Source organism: Choloepus didactylus, assembly GCF_015220235.1.
Source record: "Choloepus didactylus isolate mChoDid1 chromosome 25 unlocalized genomic scaffold, mChoDid1.pri SUPER_25_unloc2, whole genome shotgun sequence".
Classification (NCBI taxonomy): Eukaryota; Metazoa; Chordata; class Mammalia; order Pilosa; family Megalonychidae; genus Choloepus; species Choloepus didactylus.
In genome coordinates this window covers 5,178,765-5,200,152 of record NW_023637607.1, presented here as the reverse complement: position 1 = coordinate 5,200,152, position 21,388 = coordinate 5,178,765, and the positions used below count along the sequence as shown (strand labels likewise).

General features: G+C 51.3%; 2 protein-coding genes across 3 annotated transcripts in view; both read left to right on the top strand.

The window, feature by feature from the left end:
- NDUFA7 (NADH:ubiquinone oxidoreductase subunit A7) overlaps window positions 1-9,131 on the top strand; it is a 31,686-nt gene extending 22,555 nt beyond the window's left edge. For both annotated transcript variants that reach the window (XM_037824392.1, XM_037824391.1), the window contains 2 exons: window positions 7,091-7,240; window positions 8,916-9,131. In XM_037824392.1, coding sequence (XP_037680320.1) covers window positions 7,091-7,240; window positions 8,916-9,012 — 247 coding nt within the window. In that variant the 3' untranslated portion in view covers window positions 9,013-9,131. The remainder of the gene's footprint in view (window positions 1-7,090; window positions 7,241-8,915) is intronic.
- Window positions 9,132-11,793: 2,662 nt separating this feature from the next.
- On the top strand, window positions 11,794-16,095 carry CD320 (CD320 molecule). Its single transcript, XM_037824399.1, has 5 exons — window positions 11,794-11,997; window positions 14,414-14,539; window positions 14,853-15,050; window positions 15,311-15,472; window positions 15,621-16,095. Exons 1-5 carry the CDS (start codon window positions 11,841-11,843, stop codon window positions 15,746-15,748), a joined length of 771 nt encoding a protein of 256 aa, XP_037680327.1. The 5' UTR covers window positions 11,794-11,840; the 3' UTR covers window positions 15,749-16,095.
- The last annotated feature ends 5,293 nt before the right edge of the window (window positions 16,096-21,388 follow it).

The window sequence follows — 21,388 nt, the reverse complement described above, 5'->3', positions numbered from 1 at the left end:
GGTTTATTCTATTTGGAGTTTGCTTGGCATTTATACTTTGTGTATTTATATTGTGTAGAAAGTTTGGGAAGTTTTCCCCAACAATTTCTTTGAATACTCTTTCTAGACCTTTACCCTTCTCTTCCCCTTCTGGGACACCAGTGAGTCTTAAATTTGGATGTTTTATTTTATCTATCGTATCCCTGAGATCCATTTCGATTTTTTTGATTTTTTTCCCCATTCTTTCTTTGTTCTTTCATTTTCCATTCTGTGGTCATCGAGGACGCTGAGTTGTTGTTAACTTCCTCTAATCTTGTATTATGAGTATCCAAAGTCTTTTTAATTTGGCCAACAGTTTCTTTTATTTCCAATAAGATATTCTATTTTTTTTTTTTATTACTCTTGCAGTTTCTTCTTTATGCTCTTCTAAGGTCTTCTTTTTGTTTTTTTAATTTTATTTTGAAATAAATTCAAAGTTATAGGAACAGTTGCAAAAACAATACAAACCCCATACACAGAACTCCAGCATACCCTGACCCCCCTCCCCCGATACCCCGATCCACCAACTTTAACATCCTGTCACACCACCATTTCTTTCTTTCTCTAGGGTCTTCTTTATGTCCTTTATATCCTGTGCCATGCTCTTCTTCGTGTCCTTTATGTCCTGTGCCATGCTCTCGTGTGATTTTATGTCTTTGATTAATTGTGCCAAGTACTGTCTCACTTCTGATCTTTTGACTTGGGTGTTTGGGCTTGGGTTCTCCATATTGTCTGGTTTTATTATATGCTTTAAGATTTTCTGTTGTTTTTGGCCCCTAGGCATTTGCTTTACTTGATAGGGTTCTTTCTGGATATAAAAAAACATACTGATCTTTAAACTTTAGCCAGCAGATGGCATCCGCGAGTCACCTATTCCCCTCAAGTCAGTTCTCCCCGACTTTGTGGTGTGTGAGGATCTGATTCTTCTGGGGTTCAGTTGGTGCACTAAGTTTGGGTGTGTTGTTGGTGCTGTCTGCCCTGAATGTGGAGTGTGTGTCTGGGTGTTTAGGAAGGCAGGGCAGCTTTAATAATCAGACCTCCCAGGTGATCCCGTTACAAGAGTCCAAGCCCTCACTTCAGTCTTGCCACAGATCATCTCCGCCGCCGACCCACAAGTCCCTGGCATCGGTGTAGGGCCTCCAGGCTCCACGAACAGACCCCCTATCCGTGCCGTGCTCTTCCAGGACCTCTGCTGAGGGAAGGCTGCGCCATGTCACAAGTGCGTGCCGGCCTCCAGGGAAGCTCTAGGCTGCTGGGCCATGCAGGGGCACCCCCAGCCCGCTTTAAATATGGTTGAATGGGTTGTGTTAATTTCCTCCTTTTTGCGCAGCTCCGCCTTCCGAGCTGCCGGATAATTAGCTGTGGGTGCACTAAAGGCGTCCACAGCCAATGTTGCGGCATGTGCGCCGTGCTGCAGGAAAGACTCCCCGTCACACTGGGTTTCTTGGCGCGGCTCTGGGCTGTGGGTCTGGTCCTGGGTGGGAGCGCCCCCAGGCCACCGGGGAGATGTCTGCAAGGGGCGCAGTTTCTTTCTCCTTTTGGCTCCCCTCTGTTCCACTGCCCTTAAGACAGTCAGCAGTGGGTGTGAGGAGGGCTATCCTCCACACGGACACCGAGGCATTGGCTACAGCCCGCTCCTGCAGTGCCTCACTGCGCGGTTCTCACTGCCATATCTGTAGCTGCTCCTGGGTTTTTTGGTTTTTTTTTTTTTAAAAAGAACATCTCCAAACACCAACCTGTGGTTTCCCCACACCGCAGCACGGCCATGGGGCTTTCAGCTGGCTTACTCACTCGTTTCAGAATGCAGACTCCCGGTTTCATGAAATGCACGCTTCCTGCGTATTTAGCAGACCTTGTCTGGCTGGTGCATCACTGGAACTGGTGTTCTGGGTCACTTTCTGGCTTTTATCTAGTATTTGTCATGGAGGTGTTTTTTTTGCCCTGTCTCACCTAGCCGCCATCTTAGTTTCCTCTTTATATCACAATTCTTAAGTACTTCCTCTTTCCTTCTGGTATCCCACATGCTCCTAACCTTCCTCTGTCAACCATACCCACAGTCATCTTTGTTCAGTGTACTTACATTGCTGTGCTACCGTCACCCAAAATTGTGTTTCAAACCTCTCACTCCTGTCTTTTTCCTATCTGTCTGTAGTGGCTCCCTTTAGTATTTCCTTTAGAGTAGGTATCTTGTTCACAAACTAATTCATTGTCTGTTTGCCAGAGAATATTTTAAACTTTCCCTCATATTTGAGAGACAGTTTTGCCAGATATAGGATTCTTGGTTGGCAGTTTTTCTCTTTCAGTATCTTAAATATATCACACCACTTCCTTCTTGCCTCCATGGTTTCTACTGAGAAATTTGCACAATCTTATCATGCTTCCTTTGTATGGGATAGATCGCTTTTCTCTTGCTGCTTTCAGGATTCTCTTTGTCTTTGATGTTTGATAATCTGATTAAGTGTCTTGGTGTAGGTCTATTCGGATCCATTCTGTTTGGGGTAAACTGTGCTTCTTGGATCTGTAATTTTATGTCTTTCATAAGAGATGGGAAATTTTCATTGATTATTTCCTCTACTATTGCTTCTGCCCCTTTTCCCTTTTCTTCTACTTTTGGGACACCCGTGATGTGTACATTCATGTGCTTCATGTTGTCATTCAGTTCACTGAGCCATTGCTCGTATTTTTCCATTCTTTTCCCTATTTGTTCTTTTGTGTGTAGGATTTCAGGTGTGTTGTCCTCCAGTTCCTGAATGTTTTCTTCTGCCTTCTGAACTCTGCTGTTGTATGTCTCCATTGTGTTTTTCATCTCTTGGGTGGTGCCTTTCATTTCCATAGATTCTGCCAGTTGTTTTTTCAAACTTTCAATTCCTACCTTAAGTTTGCCCAGTGTTTTCTTTATATCCTTCATTTCTTTTGCCATGTCTTCCTTAAATTCATTGACTTGGTTTTTTAATTGATTTAGCATATTTACTTCAAAATCTTTAATTGATTGTTTCATTAAAGTAAAACAGGATCTCAACTGTATCTCAGTTGAGGTGTAAGTTTGTTCCTTTGGGCCATATCTTCATTTTTCCTAGTGTGATTTGTAGTTTTCTGTTGTCTAGGCATCTGGTTTCTTTGATTACCTCAATCAGGTTTTCCCAGGCCAGAACAGGCTCAGCTCTCAGAAGAGGCCTATATTCAGTATCAGGTTTCCCTGAGGGTGTATCTTGGAAGATTGACAGACTGTCCTGTGAGGACTCTAGCTGCTTTGCTTTTCCAAACCTGCCCAGCAGGTGGCGCCTGTCAGCTTGTCACTCTCCAGTGGTGTAAAGAGGTGTGGTCCCTTTAATTCTCAGCTTAAGTTGTTTCTGTTTTGACTGTTTTCCCCCCAGGCCCTGGGGTCTGAGTTTTGAAGGGAGGGTAGGCACTAGAGCTGGGCCCCACCTCCTTCCTCTTAGGGAAGATGCACTCCCCTAGGAAGTTACCATCTGCACTTGAATTACTCCTTTTTGTCTCTGACTCTGTTAACTCCACCCCTGTCTGAGTCAGAGCGCTGCTAACTAAAATGGCTGGGGCTTTTTCCACTGAGCCACTCGGGATGAGAGAGAGAAAAGGGGAAAGAAAGCCCCCTTTCAGAGCCAGTCCATGGCCCCCCAGTTTTGCCCATTGGCCAGAGATAGCACCTGGTCTTCTGGGCTCCCTTTCCTGGGACACAGGAGTTTTTTTTGGCTCTCTGAGGTCAGCTGTCTCTAAAAGCCTCTGTATTTTTTTTCCCCACCAGCCCCACCTCCTCTCCACTGGGAGCAACCTCAGGGTACTTTGCTGCTTGCTAGGGGTTTGTCTATGTTTGTAGCTTGTATTCAGCAGTCCATATTTCTTAATTAAAACTCCAGTTGGAGCTAGGCTGAGCTATATTCACTTGCTCCGGGAATGCTGCTTTCTCCCACAGTGAGGTCTCGCAGCTCAGCCTGTTGTGGTGGGAGAGGGCTCCTGGCGTGGTTCCGCATTTTTTACTTACTGCTTTTATGCTGCAATCTCAGCCATTTCATCCATTCCAGGGTGGTGTATGATGTGTGGACAGTCACGGCTGTCCCCCAGCAGTTGTTTCAGATTATTTACTAGTTGTTCTGGTTGTTTACTGGTTGCTCCAGGGGACTAACTAAATTCCACACATCTCTATGCTGTCATCTTGCCCCTCCTCCTTTCCTTCACTTTTGAAGGACAGCTTTGCTGGATAAAGCATTCTTGTCATACCACTGCCTTCTTGCCTTCATGGTGCTGTTGAGTAGTCAGTACTTAGTTTTATGTAGCTTCCCTTGTATGCGGTGAATCACTTTTCTCTTGCTGCTTTCAGGACTTTCTACTTCTCTTCAGCAATCGACAGTTTGATTAGTATGTGTCTTGGAGTGGGTCTATTTGGATTTATTCTATTTGGAGTTCGTTGGGCATTTTTGATTTGCATATTTATGTCTTTTATAAGGGTTGAGAACTTTTCCCCAATTATCTCCTTAGGTACTCTTCCTAGTCCTTTACTTTTCTCTTCTCCTTCTGGGACACCAGTGATTCTTATATTTGTGTGCTTCATGTTGTCCTTCATTTCCCTGAGCTCCAATTCAAATTTTTCCATCTTTTCACCATTTGTTCTTTTGTACATTCGCATTCAATTTCTTTGTCCTCTAGTTAACTTATTCTTTCCTCTGCCTCTTCAAATCTGCTGTCGTGTGTCTCTAGGATATTTTAAATTTGATCTACAGTGTCTTTCATTTCCATAAGACCTGCTATTTTTTAATTTACTCTTTAAAATTCTTCTTCATGCTCTTCTATTGCCTTCTTGATATCCTTCATGTCTTTAGCCAATCCGTTGAATTTATTTTGGAGATTTGCATGTACTTCTTTTACTAGTTGTTCCAAATTCTGTGTCCTCCAGCTTTTTAATTTGGTCACCTGGCTTTGTCACATCTTGCATCTTCATGTACTTTATGATTTTCTGCTGATCTCTCAGCATTTGATTATCTTGATAAAGTTATTTTGAAAGTTGATTTCCCTCACTCGTCTAAAATTTTATAGTTGCTTGGGTTGGCATTGAAAGTCTCTTTGGCAATTTGGTTTTTCAGTAATTCCCAGCCAGACCAAGGCCTCCAGTGGAAGATGCAACTCTATTTGGATATCTGTAGAAGATTTGGCAGAACAGCAGTTTGTCAGAGTGCACTTTCCCTGTCTTCCCAGCAGATGGTGCTCTTGAGTCGCATCTTCCCCTTAAGACAGCTTTTCCGTGACTGCAGCAGCCCCTTGGGCATGGTCCACACCAGGTCAAAATAAAGTCAATGCAGCAAGTCTCCATGCGTTCTGGAGACCACTAGCCATGGGGGTGGAGGGTGGGCACTGTGCACCTTGGCAGAGAATCTGCTTGAGGACCCTATGGGTCTGGTGATTTTCAGGCTTCTGGGTGGAATAACCTTAGGCTGTGGGACTGAGAGATTCACCTTCCCCAGCCTTGACAGCTCGGAAGTGCCCTGCTGTTTGTTGGCCGGTGAGATCCCTGCCCACCGTGCCTCTGGGGCAGGGAAGGAGCTCTTGGTGCTTCCAGGAGGCTCTCTCCCTTGTCCCTGCCTCTCCACCCTTTTATGCCTTGAGTGCCATGGTCCTCAGTGGAGAAAGGATACAGGCAGCAGAACACAGTTTGTCTCTTTTGCCTGCTAATTGTCGGATCAGCTCTGCTTTACTCTGCATCCCCTCTCCTCCAGAGGGGAGGGCTCCCCAGTCTTCCCCCAAACTAGGCACCCATAGTGGCTTGCCTCAGGGTTGGAGGATAGGCACTGTACACTCCAGCAAGGTCTCTGTGTGTGGCTAAAACAAGTCTGTTGGTTCCTGAGTTCCCACATGAGAGCTCCCAGCTGCGGGACTGAGGAGGGTTGTCTTCCAAGCTGGTTGCAGAGATGGGAGTGTGGGAGTGCGTAGCTCCTCATCTGCTCTGGCCAGCATGTAGCAGCCAGCCCCAGAAGTAGTCATGATTAATAAACTCACCTCATCCTTTCAGTCATAATTTCTCTGCTTTTTCACCCAGATCCCTCCTATATAATGTAGAAGTCCCCCTCTGGCTACTTGTATCCTGGAAATTGTGGTCCTTTTTGTTTTCTGCCTTTTCTCTAGTTATGCTATGGTGGAGGAATTAGCTTTGTCTCTCCCAGTCCACCATCTTCCCTCTTATTTTTTTTAATACAGTGACTATCACCTGTTTTAAGGGGAAAAAAGCTTAAATCCTGGCAAAACAGTTACTAGACAAAAAGTTACTTAAAAACATTTTTAAATGAAAACCTGTTCTGTTGATGATCTCTGCCCTCCTCTCTCTGTTAGGTTTTCCAGGGAAGCTCCTCTTTGCCAATGTTTTCTTTTGAGGTTAGCATTTCCTTTTACGGCCACAGGCTTCTTTGTAAATCAGCGCAGGGTTTAGCCCAAGCCATTGCAGAGCTCTGTTCACTTCCCCTCTGGCCACATCATGGCTTGATGTCTGACCACATGGGGTCCCCTACAGCTCCAAAGACAAAGTGCCAGCGGCTCTTTGAGTAGTAAGCCTTGATCCCAGCAACCTTCTTCACAGAGTTTCTGAGATAACAGAAAATGTAGGGGTTCTGTAGCCTGACCTTTTGGGGGAAAGCCTATCACAGTGGGCTAAATCTAGGGCTGTTGCCAAAGCGTTTGTTTCCTGACAGCTGCAGGTGGCAGTGAGGCCAGCATCAAGCTCTGGGCTGTGGGGGGGGGGGGGGGGGGGGGGGGCGGAAACAGGCCCTGGGGGTCCTCACAAAGGGTCTTCTACCCATAATATTCTGGGCAGGTGGGGGACCTGCAGTGGGGCAGACCCAGCCCTCGCCTCCCAGCCCCTTCACATCCAGAGCAGGGGCTTCCACCTGCTTCTGGGACCTGGACCCCTCCCCAGGCATATATCCGTGGCTCAGTGCACCACGGGGATGCCCCATCCTAGTGACCCCACACCCTGACTCTTGTGATTGCAGTGATAAGTCCCTGCTCCAGCCTGACGGGGCAGTGAAGGGGATGGTTGGTTTGATTCAGTGCCGGTATTCTTTCTCCTCAGTACCCAGCCTCCTCCCAAGCTCCCGGTGGGCCCCAGCCACAAGCTCTCCAACAATTACTACTGCACCCGCGACGGCCGCCGTGAAGCTGTCCCCCTCTCCGTCATCATGTCCTCACAGAAGGCACTGGTGTCAGGCAAGCCAGCAGAGAGGTGAGGGCCTTGGCTTCGCTCACCCCAAGCCCCCCGTGACACCCTCCTCTCTCCCCTCAGCTGGCCCTTTCTCCCTGACTTGAAGAAAGCATGCTTTCCAAGGTCCATTTTTTTTGAGCAGAAACTGGGTGCTGAGGGCTTTTCGTCTGGGAGCTCACCTTAATCCTGACCCAGCCCAGGTTTGGGCAGAGCGCATATGAAGCTCCAGGATCCCTTTGAGGGCTCTGGGAGATGTCCAGGCATTTCTGTGGCTGTAATTTGTATTTTTCTTCTTAAAGAGAACTGTATAAACCTTGGGTCCCCTCAAAACCTGTTTGATCCCTGGCCTTAGGTGCCTTGTCTGAATTAAATGGGGATAATAGTAGCATCCACCTCGGGGAATCATTAGGAGGATTCGCCCACACAGTGAATATTTGGAAGCTCTCAGAATGGATTCAGGCTCCATGTCATGCCTGCTTCCTAATAACTCTACGAATTAAGTGGCAGTGGCCCCTATTGCAGAAGAGGACATTGAGGCTTAGAAAAGCTAAGTGACTTTTCTCGGTCACCCAGCCCGTAGGTGGCAGTAGCAGGATTTCACAGCAGTTTGCTCAGACCCCCAGTGGTGTCTTGGCTCTACAGCTAATTCACCATGTGACCTTGGGCCAGGCCCCCCGCAAGCCTCAGTTGTTGCATATGTAAAATAAGGGTGGTAGGACTGCAGTATGGTGAGACTAATCAGGCAATGAGGCCAGGGCCTGCTGCAGGGAGGACTTGATGAATGGTTGGTGTGCTCCTCGTTACCATCTGATTCTCGCCTTGAGTCCGGCCTGGAACATTTTGTGGGAGGCCACCTTCTGCCTTTTCCGCCCCACTGAGGCTCCTGGAAGGGTGGGAGGGCCTGGTACTTCTGGGCCTGAGGGCCTCCTCTGTGGTGAGAGCCCATCTGCCTGCCTCCTTTCCTTTCTCACTTGGGTATGTGTGAGCCTCTCCAGCTCTAGGCTCCAGGGATTCAGATGGAGCTGGGGGGCAGGGGGAGAGAAGCTTGTCCTGGATTGGACTGGCACAGTGTCCCCTTGGGCTCACCCTTGGCCAGCCTTGGACCAAAGGGCATACATTTAAATTGCCTTCAGCCCCATTAGCCCAAGGGCCTTGTGAGGGTGGCCTCACCAAGTCCAAGTACATCCAGTGCCTGGTACAGTACCAGTGGATGTGCAGTAAGCATGTAGCACATGAAGGAAGGAGGAAGGAGGAAGGAAGAGCAGTGGACGAGCATCACCTGAGAGCCTGACCCTTCTGCCAGTATCCTGTTCTGGGGTAGCAGCAGGGATGGGGTGGGAGGGTGGTAGGCTTATCCACCCTGGGGGCTGCAAGTTGGCAAGGGGGGCTGGAGGAGGAACCCAGTTCTTCATTACTGGGTTCTGGGCCCAGAAGCCAGGGCAGGCTGAATGGGGGTTCACACAGGTTCAAGGGCAGAAAGGGAGCTTGCCAGCTCCCAGCAGAGCTGATCCATAAAAGGGACCCTGTTGGTGGGGCACTAGAGGGGTTTGGGCAACTGAAACACCCCATACTCTGTCCTCCAGATCCATAAAGTCTCAGCAAGCATGTCTGATCCGGGGCAGATGTGGCCTCACTCAGATCCTTCCAGTGTTCTCTGGAAACCTGGCCCTAACTGCAGTCTGTTTCCTTCCTCTAGCTCACACTCAGCTGTGACTACCTCTGAGAAAAAGGCAGTGACGCCAGCTCCGCCCATAAAGAGGTGGGAACTGTCCCAGGACCAGCCTTACCTGTGACTCAGCAAACTGGTGCAGCTGACCGTGCCCTCAGGGCCACCTGAATGCTTGGCCTCCTTGGATTCCCTGCAGGGACAATGTTACCTAATTTATGACAAATATATCAAGCTGGAGTCTTACTTTTTGACTTTTAGTTTTTAAGTTTCACGTGACTTCTTTGGATTTGGGGTGAAGTTCGTGCTGAGTCTGCCAACTTGGTCAGCATTCCAGGGGTGGGAGGGGGTGGTGATTCTCAACCCAGGGTGGCAGGTCTCAACCTTCCCTGGTGCAGAGGGAAATGACCTGTGCAGGGAGCCCAGAGATGTCACCATTCTTTCCGCCAAAGACCCAGCTCACCCCTGGAAGGCTGGGTTCGAGGACCTCTGGGTGTTTGAGGAACACTGACTACAAAGGCCAGGAGGGGGTGGGGCAATGGGGTGGAATGCAGGCTGCTCACTTACCTTGCTCGGAGAGCTCCCCTGGCCTTTGCTCATGTGGAATCCACCCGTCAGTTACTAAGCATCTTTGCACCACAGGTCCCACCTGACCCTGGCTGCTCAGCGGGGAAGACAGCCAGTCAGCACAGATGAGGACAGTGAGGGTGGCCCATGGGGAAGAGGGCAGGCCAGGAAAGGCCTCCCTGAGCCAGAAACCTTTATGCTAGGATCTGAGGGGCAAAGAGGAGTTGGCCAAGAGAAGGAAGGTGGTGTGTTCCTGTGGAAGAAGCAGAGGCGATGGGGAGCCGTGCAAGGGGAGAGTGTCATGGTTACCCCATGGAAGAACCTGTAACCTTTCAGTAGGGGGCGATCAATGATGTGCCAAGAAGTGGGCCAGGCCCTCTGGGGGATTAGGGAATGCTGAATCGGCCCTGCTCTCTGAAAGCTTAGAGCACAGCAGGAAAAGATTCCAGTCCCCCACAGGAAGAGTGGGTATTACAAAAGCTAAAAGTTCAGCAGAGGGAGGAAGCCCTGTGGGCTGAAGCACCTTTGAAAGGCTTCCTGGAGGAGGTAGAATTCTGGTTGGGGCAGAAGCATGAGTCAGATTCAGGAAGGTCAGGAGGGAGCGTAAAGTCGTGTCCTGGGGACAGGGTGTGCAGGGAGGCGAGGCCGCAGGGAGAGCAATCCCAAAGGGCTTCCAGAGTCCCCAAGCATTCCGGGCTTTAATCCTGCAAAGGTGTGATGCCATCGAAGGTGTCCAAACAGTCTTATGACCCAGACTTGAAATTTGGCATGAAGGAGAGTGGGAAAGAGGGCTGACACCTGCTGAGCACTTCCTGTGTTACCAGTATGCCCTGAACACTTTAAATCCCTGATCTCTAATTGCTGGAGCAAAGCTGTGAGGTCATCCCTGCCGTGACATGGAGGAAGAGCTGAGGCACAGACAGAAAAATAACCACTTGCTCCGATCACTGAGAGTGGGACCTGACCCTGGCAGCTGATGGCTTTGCATACAACCACTACACGTTGTCAGCTCCACAAATCTGTGCTTTTCAGCCCCCTCCCTTACCTACCTACATCTCTAGCCTCAAAACAGGACACTCTTCTCATCTCCTCCCCTCCTACCTGCCACCCATTCCAGTGCCCATGGCACCTTTGCCTCTTAGCCCCTTTCCCCTAGGAATCTGCAAGATTATTATGGGAAAAAAATATATATATACTGCCTAAATAGCTGTAACTTCAAACATTTTCAAGTAGTGAAGCACACCCTCAATCTGCAAATTGAGCCCCTTCTGTGAAAATCTGGATGCCTTAGTGCAGCTTCCTGGGAAACTGGAGGAGTGGGAAACTCTTGCACACCTGTCTTAGTGCTGAGGGACAGTGCCTGGTCCTGGGTCCTGCTGTCTGGGGTCTGGCTGCCAGACAGACTCTGCTTCTGAAGGGAGAGCTGTAGATGGCATATTTATTTTCAAGGAAGCACCACAGCCAGACCGGATAGGAATCCTGTAGAAGGTTTGTGTTCTTTGTGCCTACTGAGTGGGTGTGAAAAGAGAAAACCCAAGGCAAGGACTGCTGCTGTCACATGTCACGTCTTTTTCCTGAAGGAGGACACGTGCATAAGAATAACATCCACCTCTCCTGTGGCTGTGAGGACTAAAGAAGCCCGACACAAAATGACAAACATCGCATGATTCTACTTACATGAAATATCTAGAAAATGCAAATTCATATTGACAGAAAGTACATGAAAGGTTACCAGGGGCTGGGGGCAGGGGGAATGGGGAATTAACTGCTGACCGGGTAAAGAGTTTCTGTTTTGGATGAAGAACAAGTTCGGTGTTGATGGTAGCACAACATTGTAAATGTAAGGCATCTGAGTTGTACACTTAAAAATGGTTAAAATGGCAGATTTTATGTTATATATGTGTTACCACAAAACAAAACAAAACAAAACAAAAAAAACTGTCAGGCATTGTCCCAGGCACTAAGGGTATCAGTGAGCAGCCCTGCCCTCCTGGAGCTAACATTCTAGCGGGGAATCAGACAATAAACCCAAATAAATAAGTAAAATGTATAGTTTATGAGTGCACAAATGAAGCAATGTAATTAGGAAAGGACTTCTTGAGACAGTGACATTTCCGACATGTATGCGGAACGTTAAATATTGTAAATAGACACCGACAAGTTCCTTTACATCCCTCAAAGGGTCTAGCTTCAGCATACCTTTTCAATACCTCGTCAGTGGGAAAAGCATAGAAGAGCCTCAAATTCTGAATTTCCCCCTATTCGGACATTTACGGCGCACACAGCCGCGGGCGCCGCCGGCCTGCGGGCAAGGCCCCGCCCCCGCCCCGCGCGTGCGCGGGGTTAAGGAGGACCCGGCGGCGTGAGGGCCGCGCGGCGAGCGTCAGGATGGAGCCGGGCCGAGCGCGGCGGACGGCGGCCCTGAGCCTGGCGCTGCGGCTGCTTCTCGGCCTCCGGCTAGGGCTGGAGGCCGCCCCGACCCCCGCCGGGACCCCGGCCCTGACTCCGACCCGGACCCGGCTCACGTCTCCGGCCCGAGCCTCAGGTGAGTGAGTCCGGTGCAGCCCACGTTCCGCCCCCGCGTGCCGGCAGCTCGTCGCCATTGGCTGCGCAGCTCGTCCGTCCCCGGCCACTCCCCCCCCCACGTGGCCTTGGACTCTGCAGCGTGCGGGGAGTCCCGCACCAAGGCAGCGCCCCCTCAGGGGAGAACCCGCCCCTGGGGGTCCCGCGTTCGTCCCCCGACTTCAGCTGCCTTGCCCGGCCCTGCCAACTCTCTGCACTGCCTGTGCTTTGTTGTCCCCTCATTGTCACCTCCAAGCCCCCTTCAGGCCAGCGTGGTCGAGAAGCTTGCCTTCGACTCCGCACGGCCCATCGCCTGGCGCCTTTCGCTCCAGCTGCGCCATTCAACCCCCCTGCGCCCCGGCTTGAGGCCCTGTGACTCTGTTTTTTCGGCGACCATCCTCCCGCCTCCTAACTCTGCTTTTCGCCTTGGTCTTAGAGAACATAAGTTCTCTCCTTTCCTGAGACCCCAGATCCTCGGAGGGACCTTCGTGGGCACTTCTGCCTTGGTCTAAGTGACGTTGGTGGCCGAAGGAGTAGGAGGGGCGCCCTGTTGAGGTTCCCCCGCACCGTTCCCCCATTCCAGGCAGCTGGGGAGGGGGGGTAGAGGAGCTCAGATGCCCCTTTAACTGGGGTCTCAGGTTCACACACTCACTGCTTCCCCCTCGTAGCGTATCTTGTCCCCCGCCTCACCCCAAAGTCCCGGATTTTTTCAGGCCAAATGTTCCTGGTTCCTTCAAGGAGATGGGACTTGCGTTAACTGAGTACAAAACTCTAGCAAGTGGTCTCCACCCCTCAGGACACCCTGAGGTAGGGATTCCTAGCACACCCTGCTTTCAGATGGGGAAACTGAGGCTGGGAGGGGCAGTCTCTGGTTGCTCCACTCCTGTCTGCCCCACCACCCCATGAGACGCCTCACAGAGGAACACTCAGGTCTGTTGGCCAGGGAGGTGAGGCGAGATCTGAAGGGTGGGTGTTTGGGGAGGAACCCACCCCTGGAGGCGCCAGACTCCTGTGGACAAGGAAGGAAGCTGTCTCCTGGTTGTCCACAGGTTTTCCGGGCTGCACAAAGAGCAGCAACTGTGTGGCCTGGGGGGGGGCTGGCTGTGGGGGCGGGAAGGTCAGGATTGGGGTGTGCATGAAGATGGTGGGGGGGGGTCAGAGAACCAGGTAGAGGGAATGGAGGGCAGGCAGGCAGGGGCCAAGCCAGGGTCTTCACCACCTGCCTGATGCCCCCAGGAGGAAGCCCAAATAGCCACACCTCCCTCCCTCTCTCAGACTCTCTTGCTGGCTCAGTTTCCAGGCCTGCCTGCACCCTTCCAGATTCGTTTCCTCTGGCTTTTGGACTGTGGCCCAGGATGGGCGGTCCCAAGGCCAAGAAAGCCCAGATCTCATCCAGACTCAGTCTAGACACCATCTTCCCGCATCCACCACCACCACCGTGAGACCTGTCAGGCACTACAACGTCATGGCCCTGACCTCCACTGAGTGTCCATCTGTGGGGACACAGACATTACCAGTTTAATGACTATTGTTATTTAAGTGGGAGGTAGCTGAGATCTGAAGACTGAGGAGAAATTCACAAGGGAAGGGTATTCTGGGCCAGGGAACTGCACATGCAAAGGTCCTGAGGTGGGGAGGAGCCAGGCCTCTTAGAGTGGCAGCAAGGAGGCCAGTGAGAGGGAGCTTGATGGAAGATGAAGAGGGTGGGAGGAGATGAGGCCCAGGAAGGGTGGGGGCTAGCTAGGTCAGGCCTTCTGGGCCTCACGGAGGAAGTGGAATTTGGTTTGGAGAAGATCGGGGAGCCACGGGACAGTTTTGAGTCATGGAGAGGGAAGGTCGTATGATGGAATGATGGGACTCTGAGAGTCTGGGGTCCGAGTAGAGATGGGGTTTGGGGGGGGCATGCCCGGGCCAGGGAGAGTGGTCTGATGTGGCAGGAATTTAGGACGTGAATTGACAGGGCTTGGTGACCCAGAGGGTCCTCCATCTGGGACCTCATTGTCCCCTTTGCTAGGCAAGGAGGGATATAAGGGGCTCTCCTGGACCTGACCCAGGGCTGGTTTGGAGGTGGAACCTGGAAAGGGCTTTTTCCGCAGGCGGTTTAGGCCCGCAGCTTGGCGAGTCGCCTGGGGGGAGACCACTGAGCTGTGAAGAGCCTCTAGGATCAGTTGGGACTGGGCTCGAACCCCAGCTCTGCTACTAGCTCTGTAGCCTCGGGCCTTTCTTCTCCTGAAGAACGGGCATGGCAGCAGCACCTGCCCAACAAGGCGTGTGAACTGGTTGGCTCCGAGCCCCACACCCAGTAGCTGCTCTGCTCTGGGTCCTGGCCTGCCCGCGACCCAGGTGGTGGCAGCCGGCAACCACCGTGTCCCCCCAGGCCTCACTCGTGCCTATCGCAGGCCCCAGCACAGCCTCGTGCCCGCCCATCGACTTCCAGTGCCGCCCCAGTGGCCTCTGTGTGCCCCTCTCCTGGCGCTGCGACGGCGACTTGGACTGCCCGGATGGCAGCGACGAGGACGAGTGCAGTGAGTGGCCACGCTCCAGGGCGGGCTCGCAGGGAGGGCGGGGCCTGAGGTGTTGAGGATGGAGTAGCTCTTTGGGGGCGGAGCTTGCAGGGAAGGTGGGGCGATAGGGAGGCGTGGTGCTTGTAGGTAAGGTGTGGCTTGCAGCGAGGTGACTATGGAAGGTGGGGCTAACAAGAGCAGGGGTGGGGCCTCATGGGGAGGTGATATTCCCTGGCCTCGAAGGCGGGGCTCCAGGGGGCGGGGCCTCGGGGAATACTGGCCCTCTTGGTTGGGCGTTTGGGACCTGACTGACCCGGGACCCCTGACTGTCCAGGGATCGAGCCCTGTGTCCAGGACGGGTGGTGTCCGCCACCCACTGACAGTGTGAGTGACTGCCCGGGTCACAACTGCAGCCCACAACCCTGCCCGGGAGGCCAGCTGCGGTGCAGGCAGCACGGGGCCTGCATCCCACGCACCTGGCGCTGCGACGGCCACCCGGACTGCCGCGATGCCAGCGACGAGCAGGGCTGCGGTGCGTGTGCTGTGTCCAGCCTGGGGGGAGGAGGCTGGGGGTGAGGGGGGCTGGGGATGGTTTGTAGACAAGTACACGTGCCAGGATGTGACTGGACTGCTTGCATCCCATGCAGCCAGCAAGACATTAGTTAGGAGTGGCACATCTCATGAACGGGTCTGGGATGGGGTGAGCCCCAAGGGTCCTCTGGAACCCCTTTGCACCCCCCACCTGATCTGAGCAGCCCTTCCCTAGCTACTGAATGCCTGAACGTATTGCAGGAACCACCAAGGCCCCCCAGAGAGAGAATGCCACATCCATGGGAATCTCTGCGACCCATGAGAATGTCACCTACCTCAGGAATGCCACCATTACCTCCGTTGGGGACCAGGGCTCAGTCCAGTCTGGAAACCGAAGTGTCTATGGTGTCATGGCCACAGCCGGTGAGAAGAACAGACCCTCTCACCCCAGGGAGCTGGGGCTGGGTGGGGACAAGCTGCAGACCCCCATTCACACAGGTTAGGAGCTTGGTGGGGGTAGGGTCTCCCACCACCCACCCGCCCACTCCTCTGTCTGTCTGTTGCCCTGCAGTGGTGCTGAGTGCCGGCCTGACCACTGCCACCTTCCTGGTGCTGTGTCGCCTCTGCACCCAGGGGCGCCTGGTGGTGTCTATGAAGGAGTCCTTGCAGCGATTGGAGCGGAAAACCTCCCTGGTCTAGGATGTGGTCTCTCTCTTGCCACTGGCTGGGGGAGAGCAGCGGCTGAGGGTCCCCAGGCAGCTGCAGGCTTACTGGCCCTCAGAGCCTTCCGGCTTCTTCCAGCCACGCAGCAGCCCGACCCCAAGCTCCTGCCGACATGGCCTTGGAGGTTGGGGATCCCCAGGTACTTGCCCTGGATGCCGAGAGCCTGGATAGGGAAACATGTCCTAGCTGGGACAGAGGAGCTGGCCCCAGCCTGCTTCTGTGGGGGTGGGATGCCCCGCGGGTGACACATAGACACTCCTGCTGTCCCTTCAACCCTCCCCTGCCTGCAGGTGGTGGTGGCTATTAAAAGTGTTCACATCTTCTGTCTGCCTCTGGGCCTCTGTCTCCCTCAGCCTGGGCAGTGTCATGTCTGGTGCTGCCCCTCATCTGCAGGGGACCACCTAGAGCAGAGAGGGTGGGACTCCAGGATCCAGCCCTGGACACCTCAGCTGCTCTGCCTTTTGCTTCTGGGGACCCAGAGCAGAGATTGGCAGTGCTGGGGCATCAGTGGAAGGCATCTGCAAAGGGGAGGAAGAGCTGGGGCACTGCCTCCCCATCCCCCAGAGCCCTGGCCGGGAGTGATCCCCCCAACACCTTGTCATCGGGGCATCTTTCTCTGTGAGATGGAAGCTGGGTGTCCCTGGGTTGGTCTCAGCTCTACCGTGGCTTCCGTGTGACCAGGGCTCTTCTCTGACCCTTAGTCTCCTCCTTCCTGGCCCTAGCAGCCTCCTTGCAGGGGAAGGACTTCGCTGACAAATTTATCAGGTGGCCTGGGTGGCTGCTGTGGGCTGGCCCTGTGCAGTCCAGTGCTGGGGGTGCACAATACCGAGACTCAGCTCCCATTGGGGTCTTGGGGCTCCAATGTCTGGCAGGCAGTGAGCTGGTACCAGGTGTAGAGAGAGTGAGTGCACAAGGAGGTCTTCCTGTAGAGGGTTGAATTCAGTTTTGGGGACACACTCTTCTTTCACCATGATGGGGTGACGTGGCCAAGGCAGGTTTTGGCATCTGGGTGGCTTGTTGTGGGCAGCAGGAGTTGAGGCATCCAGCATGTGGGGCCTCCAGTGACGGAGGTACAGAGGGTGTCCTGCCTCCCAGGGTTCAAGGCCTTCCCTCATCTTGCTGAGGGGCTGAGCCTGGCAGTGAATCCTGCCACAGTAGCAGAAACATGGTGGGTTCTTCCAGTTGGTGTAAAGCAGTTCTACTGGAGAGTAGGATTCTCTGATTTTTAGGTTTTACCACCTTGATATGCTCAGGCACGGTCAGCCTCGGGCATGGATGGGCCGAGACCTTAGTGGAGATCTGGGCTCTGGAGCTTCCTGGCTGGCATGTCAGTGGAACTAGCCACCTGGAGCTCAGTGGCTTCCAACGACTGCCATCATGGTCTTCCTCATGGTTCTGTGGGTTGACCGGGCCCCCTGGTGGCTCTTCTGCACCACGTGGTGGTTGCTGCAGTCATCTGGAGGTTTGGCTGGCCAGACGTCACCACCCAGGATACCCGTCTTGTGTCTGGTGCCTGGTGGCAGGGGGTGGAGGAGTTGGCTGGAAGACCAGGCTCAGCCGGGACAGCTGGGCCTCTCCCTCCCCATGTGGCCTCCTGATGCTGGCCTTTCCCCAGGGCATCCCCAGCAGGAGAGCCAGATGCCTTGCATGGGCTCCCAAAACACAAAAGCAGGAGCTGCCAGGGCTTCCCCAAGCCTAGCCCCAGAATGGCACAACTTCATTTCTGCTGCATTCTCTTGGTTAAGTAAGTCCCAGGCTGGCCCAGTGTGTGCGCATGTGTGAGCCGGGCTGGGGAGCCTCATAAGGTCATGGGAGCCTTCAGTCGTCTGGGCCATCTCTGCAGAGCATTGATGGGACGGAGAGCACAAGCTGGGAACCAGGGAGGCCGGGGAGAGGGTCCCTGTGCATTTGAACCACGGACTAACCGTGGGCATGTGGCTTTGCTTTCTTGGAGCTGCAGCTTGGTCATCTGTGTGCTGCAGCAGTCAGAGGGACAAATCTCTGGCACATGGGAGTGTGCCGGGGTTGAAACTTCCTTTGCTTCTTAAAGCAAAGTTCGCTCATCACTGCCAGTGCTGAGTAAATCCCTTCCAGGAAAGTCAAGAGGGCCAAGGCCGTGAATGCAAAATAGTGGGTGAAAGTTCAGGAGAAACAGGATATTCGCATCGTCTCAAAGTATTTCCCTCCAAATATTCGTTAATCATAAAGGTGAAAATAGTAGCATAACAGTGGTGAAAGCTGGCACACAACACCGGGTCATCAAAGTTAAGATCTCAAGTAACAATACAGCTAGACACCATCCTCAATCCAAGCATGAGAAAACATCAGCCAAAACCAAAATTAGGGACCTTCTAAAAGTATGAATGCAAAATACTTAAAAAATGTCAAGGTCATGAAAGACAAGGTTTAACTGAGAAACAGAACCAACAGGTTATATAATACATGTGAGTAAGTATTAAGAGATTCATCATAGTGACTGGCTCATGCAGCTGTGGGGATTGGCAAGTCCAAATTTCGGAGGGCAGGCTGCATTTGGGAACTTTGATGAAGGTTTCAGTGAATTCCCCAGAAGCTGGCTCGCTGAAGTAGAGCTGGAAATTCTTCTTTCTGACTGCTGAAATCATCAGTTCTCCAGTTAAGGCTTTCAACTGATTGGATGAGACTTCTTATCACTGAAGGCAATTTCCTTTGTTGATTGTAGATGCAATCAGCCATAGATGCAATCAACTGGCTGATTATTTAAATCCATGAAATACCCTCACAGTAACCATCAGGTCAGTGCTTTCTCAACCAATCAACTGTACATGATAACCTGGCCAAGTTGACACTTGAAATTAGCCACCACATTAGTGAAAAACCAGTGAACATTGAATAAGGTCTGCATTAGTTAGCGTTGTACCAGTGAAAAATTCTTAATTTTGATAATTGTACAGAAAAACTGGATAAAGGGTATAAGGGAATTCTCTGTACTATTTTCATGAACTTCTAAATCTAAAATTACTCAAAGTTAAAAAAAAAAAAACAAAGAGGGGGATGGGAGGTGCCTGTGAGAGGAGAACCTTAGAGCCGGGACTTGAGGGGGTTCAGCTTCCCCCACCCTCCAAAACCTAGCCTGCACCCTCACACTGAGCTCTAACTCGATGTGTCCTGCTCATCCTCCCAGCACTGGGCGTTGGGGGGGGGGAGGCGGGGGAGGCAGAAGAGTCTGCACCTCTCCACCCTATCCTGTCCTACCCCACACACGCCTATGGTTCCGGGCTAGACAGATGTGAGTTTGCCTTTTCTCTTTTTCCACATTTTGATCACTTCCCCTCAAGGGAAAAGGTGGCCCCATCTCTCAGCCCAAACAAGGCAGCCTCCCGGGTACAAGCTCTGAGGGTGGAGTGTTTGGGGAGCACATGAGGTGGGGGGGACAGCTCCTGGCACTTGGTGAATGGGTGGGGGGGAGAGGGAAGGGCAGACACGAGGTGTGTATCCAACTCTTACCATTCCCATTTTTCTCCCTTTTTTCCATTGTTTTAAATTGAGGTAAAATTCACGTATCATAAGATTGACCATAAACCATTTTATAGTGTATAGTTCAGTGGCATTTCATGCATTCACAATGTTGTGCAACCGCCACCTCTTTCTAGTTCCAAGGCATTTTCATCACCCCGGAAGGAAACTCTGTAGCCTTTAGTATCACTCCCCATCCTTCTCTGCCACCAGCCCCTGGCAACCACTGATCTGCTTTCTGTCTATGGATGTACCTATTCCAGATGTTGCATATAAATGGAATCAGACAATACATGAACTTTTGTGTCTGGCTTCCTTCACTTAGCATCATGTTTCCCAAGGTTCACTCATGTTAGAACATGTGTCAGTGTTTCCTTCCTTTTTATGGCTGAATAATACTCCATTTGTGTAGAGGTACCACATTTTCTTTACCTGTTTGTCCTAATTTGCATGGGCTGCTGTAATAAAATGCTAGTTGGCTTAAACAACGGACATTTCTTGTCCCACAGTTCTGGAAACTAGAAGTCTGAATCAAGGTGTCGGCAGGGCCGTGCTCCCTCTGAAGTCTGCAGGGTTCTGGCTACACTCCAGGATGTTCCCTGGCTTGTGGCATGACTCAGTCTCTGCATCTGTCACACAGCCATCCCTCTCTTTACCTTTGTCTCTCTCTGTGTTCAAATTTCCTTTTCTTATAAAGGCACCAATCATATTATGTTAGGGCTCACTCTAATCCCATTTTGTCTCATATTAACTAATAACATCTTCAGAGATCCTATTTACAGAAGTCAGATATGGTAGGTTAGTACAGGTTAGAGTGAAATAGTGACATCCCAAAGTAATTTGAGCAGAGAATAAAAATATATTTACAGGTCCCCCGGAGGAGCTGGGGGAAAGTGCGGAAGTGTTGGACTTCCTCACATGGACTGATGCTGATGTTGTCACAAACGTTAGGACTGGTGGTTTGATGCGTTGAGCCCTCTATCATGGGACTTGCCCTTACGAAGCTCATTACTGCAAAGGAGAGGCTAAACTTGCATATGATTGTGCCTAGGAGTCTCCCTCTGAGTACCTCTTTGTTGCTCAGATGTGGCCCTCTCTTTCTCTAATTGAGCGACCTCGGCAGGTGAACTCACTGCCCTCCCCACTACATGGGACCTGACTCCCAGGGATGTAAATCTCCCTGGCAACACAGGATATGAGTCCCGGGGATGAATCTGTACCTGGCATCGTGGGATTGAGAATATCTTCTTGACCAAAAGGGGGATGCAAAATGAGACAAAATAGTTTCAGTGGCTGAGAGATTTCAAATGGAGTCGAGAGGTCACTCTGGTGGACATTCTTATGCACTATATAGATAACACCTCTTAGGTTTTAATGTATTGGAATAGCTAGAAGTAAATACTTGAAACTATCCAACTCCAATCCAGTAGTCTGGACTCCTGAAGATGATTGTATAACAATGTAGCTTATAAGGGGTGACAGTGTGATTGTGAAAACCTTGTGGATCACACTCCCTTTATCTAGGGTATGGATGGAAGAGTAGAAAAATGGGGACAAAAACTAAATGAAAAATAGGGTGGGATGAGGGGGACGACTTGGGTGTTCTTTTTTTACTTTCATTTTTTATTCTTATTCTGATTCTTTCTGATATAAGGAAAATGTTCAAAAATAGATTGGGTTGATGAATGCACAACTATATGATGGTACTGTGAACAGTTGATTGTACACCATGGATGATTGTATGGTATGTGAATATATTTCAATAAAACTGAGTTTAATTTTTAAAAAAAGATGCTTTTTACAAATAAGTTCACATTCATAGGTCCAGGAGTCAGGACTTGAATGTGTCTTTTGGGGGGACACAATTAAATCCGTAACACCATTCAGCAGTCGATGGACGTTTGGGTTTCCACTTGCTGTTGCCACTTTATAGGTGTTTTCATGTTCTGGGCTGCTCTGTCAAATACCATGAAATGGGTCGGCTTAAACAGTGGCAGTTTATCTGCTCATAGTTTGAGTGGGAAGAAGTCCAAATCAAACCAACATCAAGGCAAAGCTTTATTCCCGAAGACTGACATTCTGGGGCTGGCTGTCAATGATCCTTTGCTCCTCTGTCACATG

Bases quoted from the DNA above. Each gene is read 5' to 3' on its own strand.
- CD320 (XM_037824399.1), top strand. From the start codon at position 11,841: ATGGAGCCGGGCCGAGCGCGGCGGACGGCGGCCCTGAGCCTGGCGCTG. The intron at 11,998-14,413 runs GTGAGTGAGTCC...TGCCTATCGCAG, and splicing joins GTCTCCGGCCCGAGCCTCAG to GCCCCAGCACAGCCTCGTGC. The intron at 15,473-15,620 runs GTGAGAAGAACA...GTTGCCCTGCAG, and splicing joins TGGTGTCATGGCCACAGCCG to TGGTGCTGAGTGCCGGCCTG.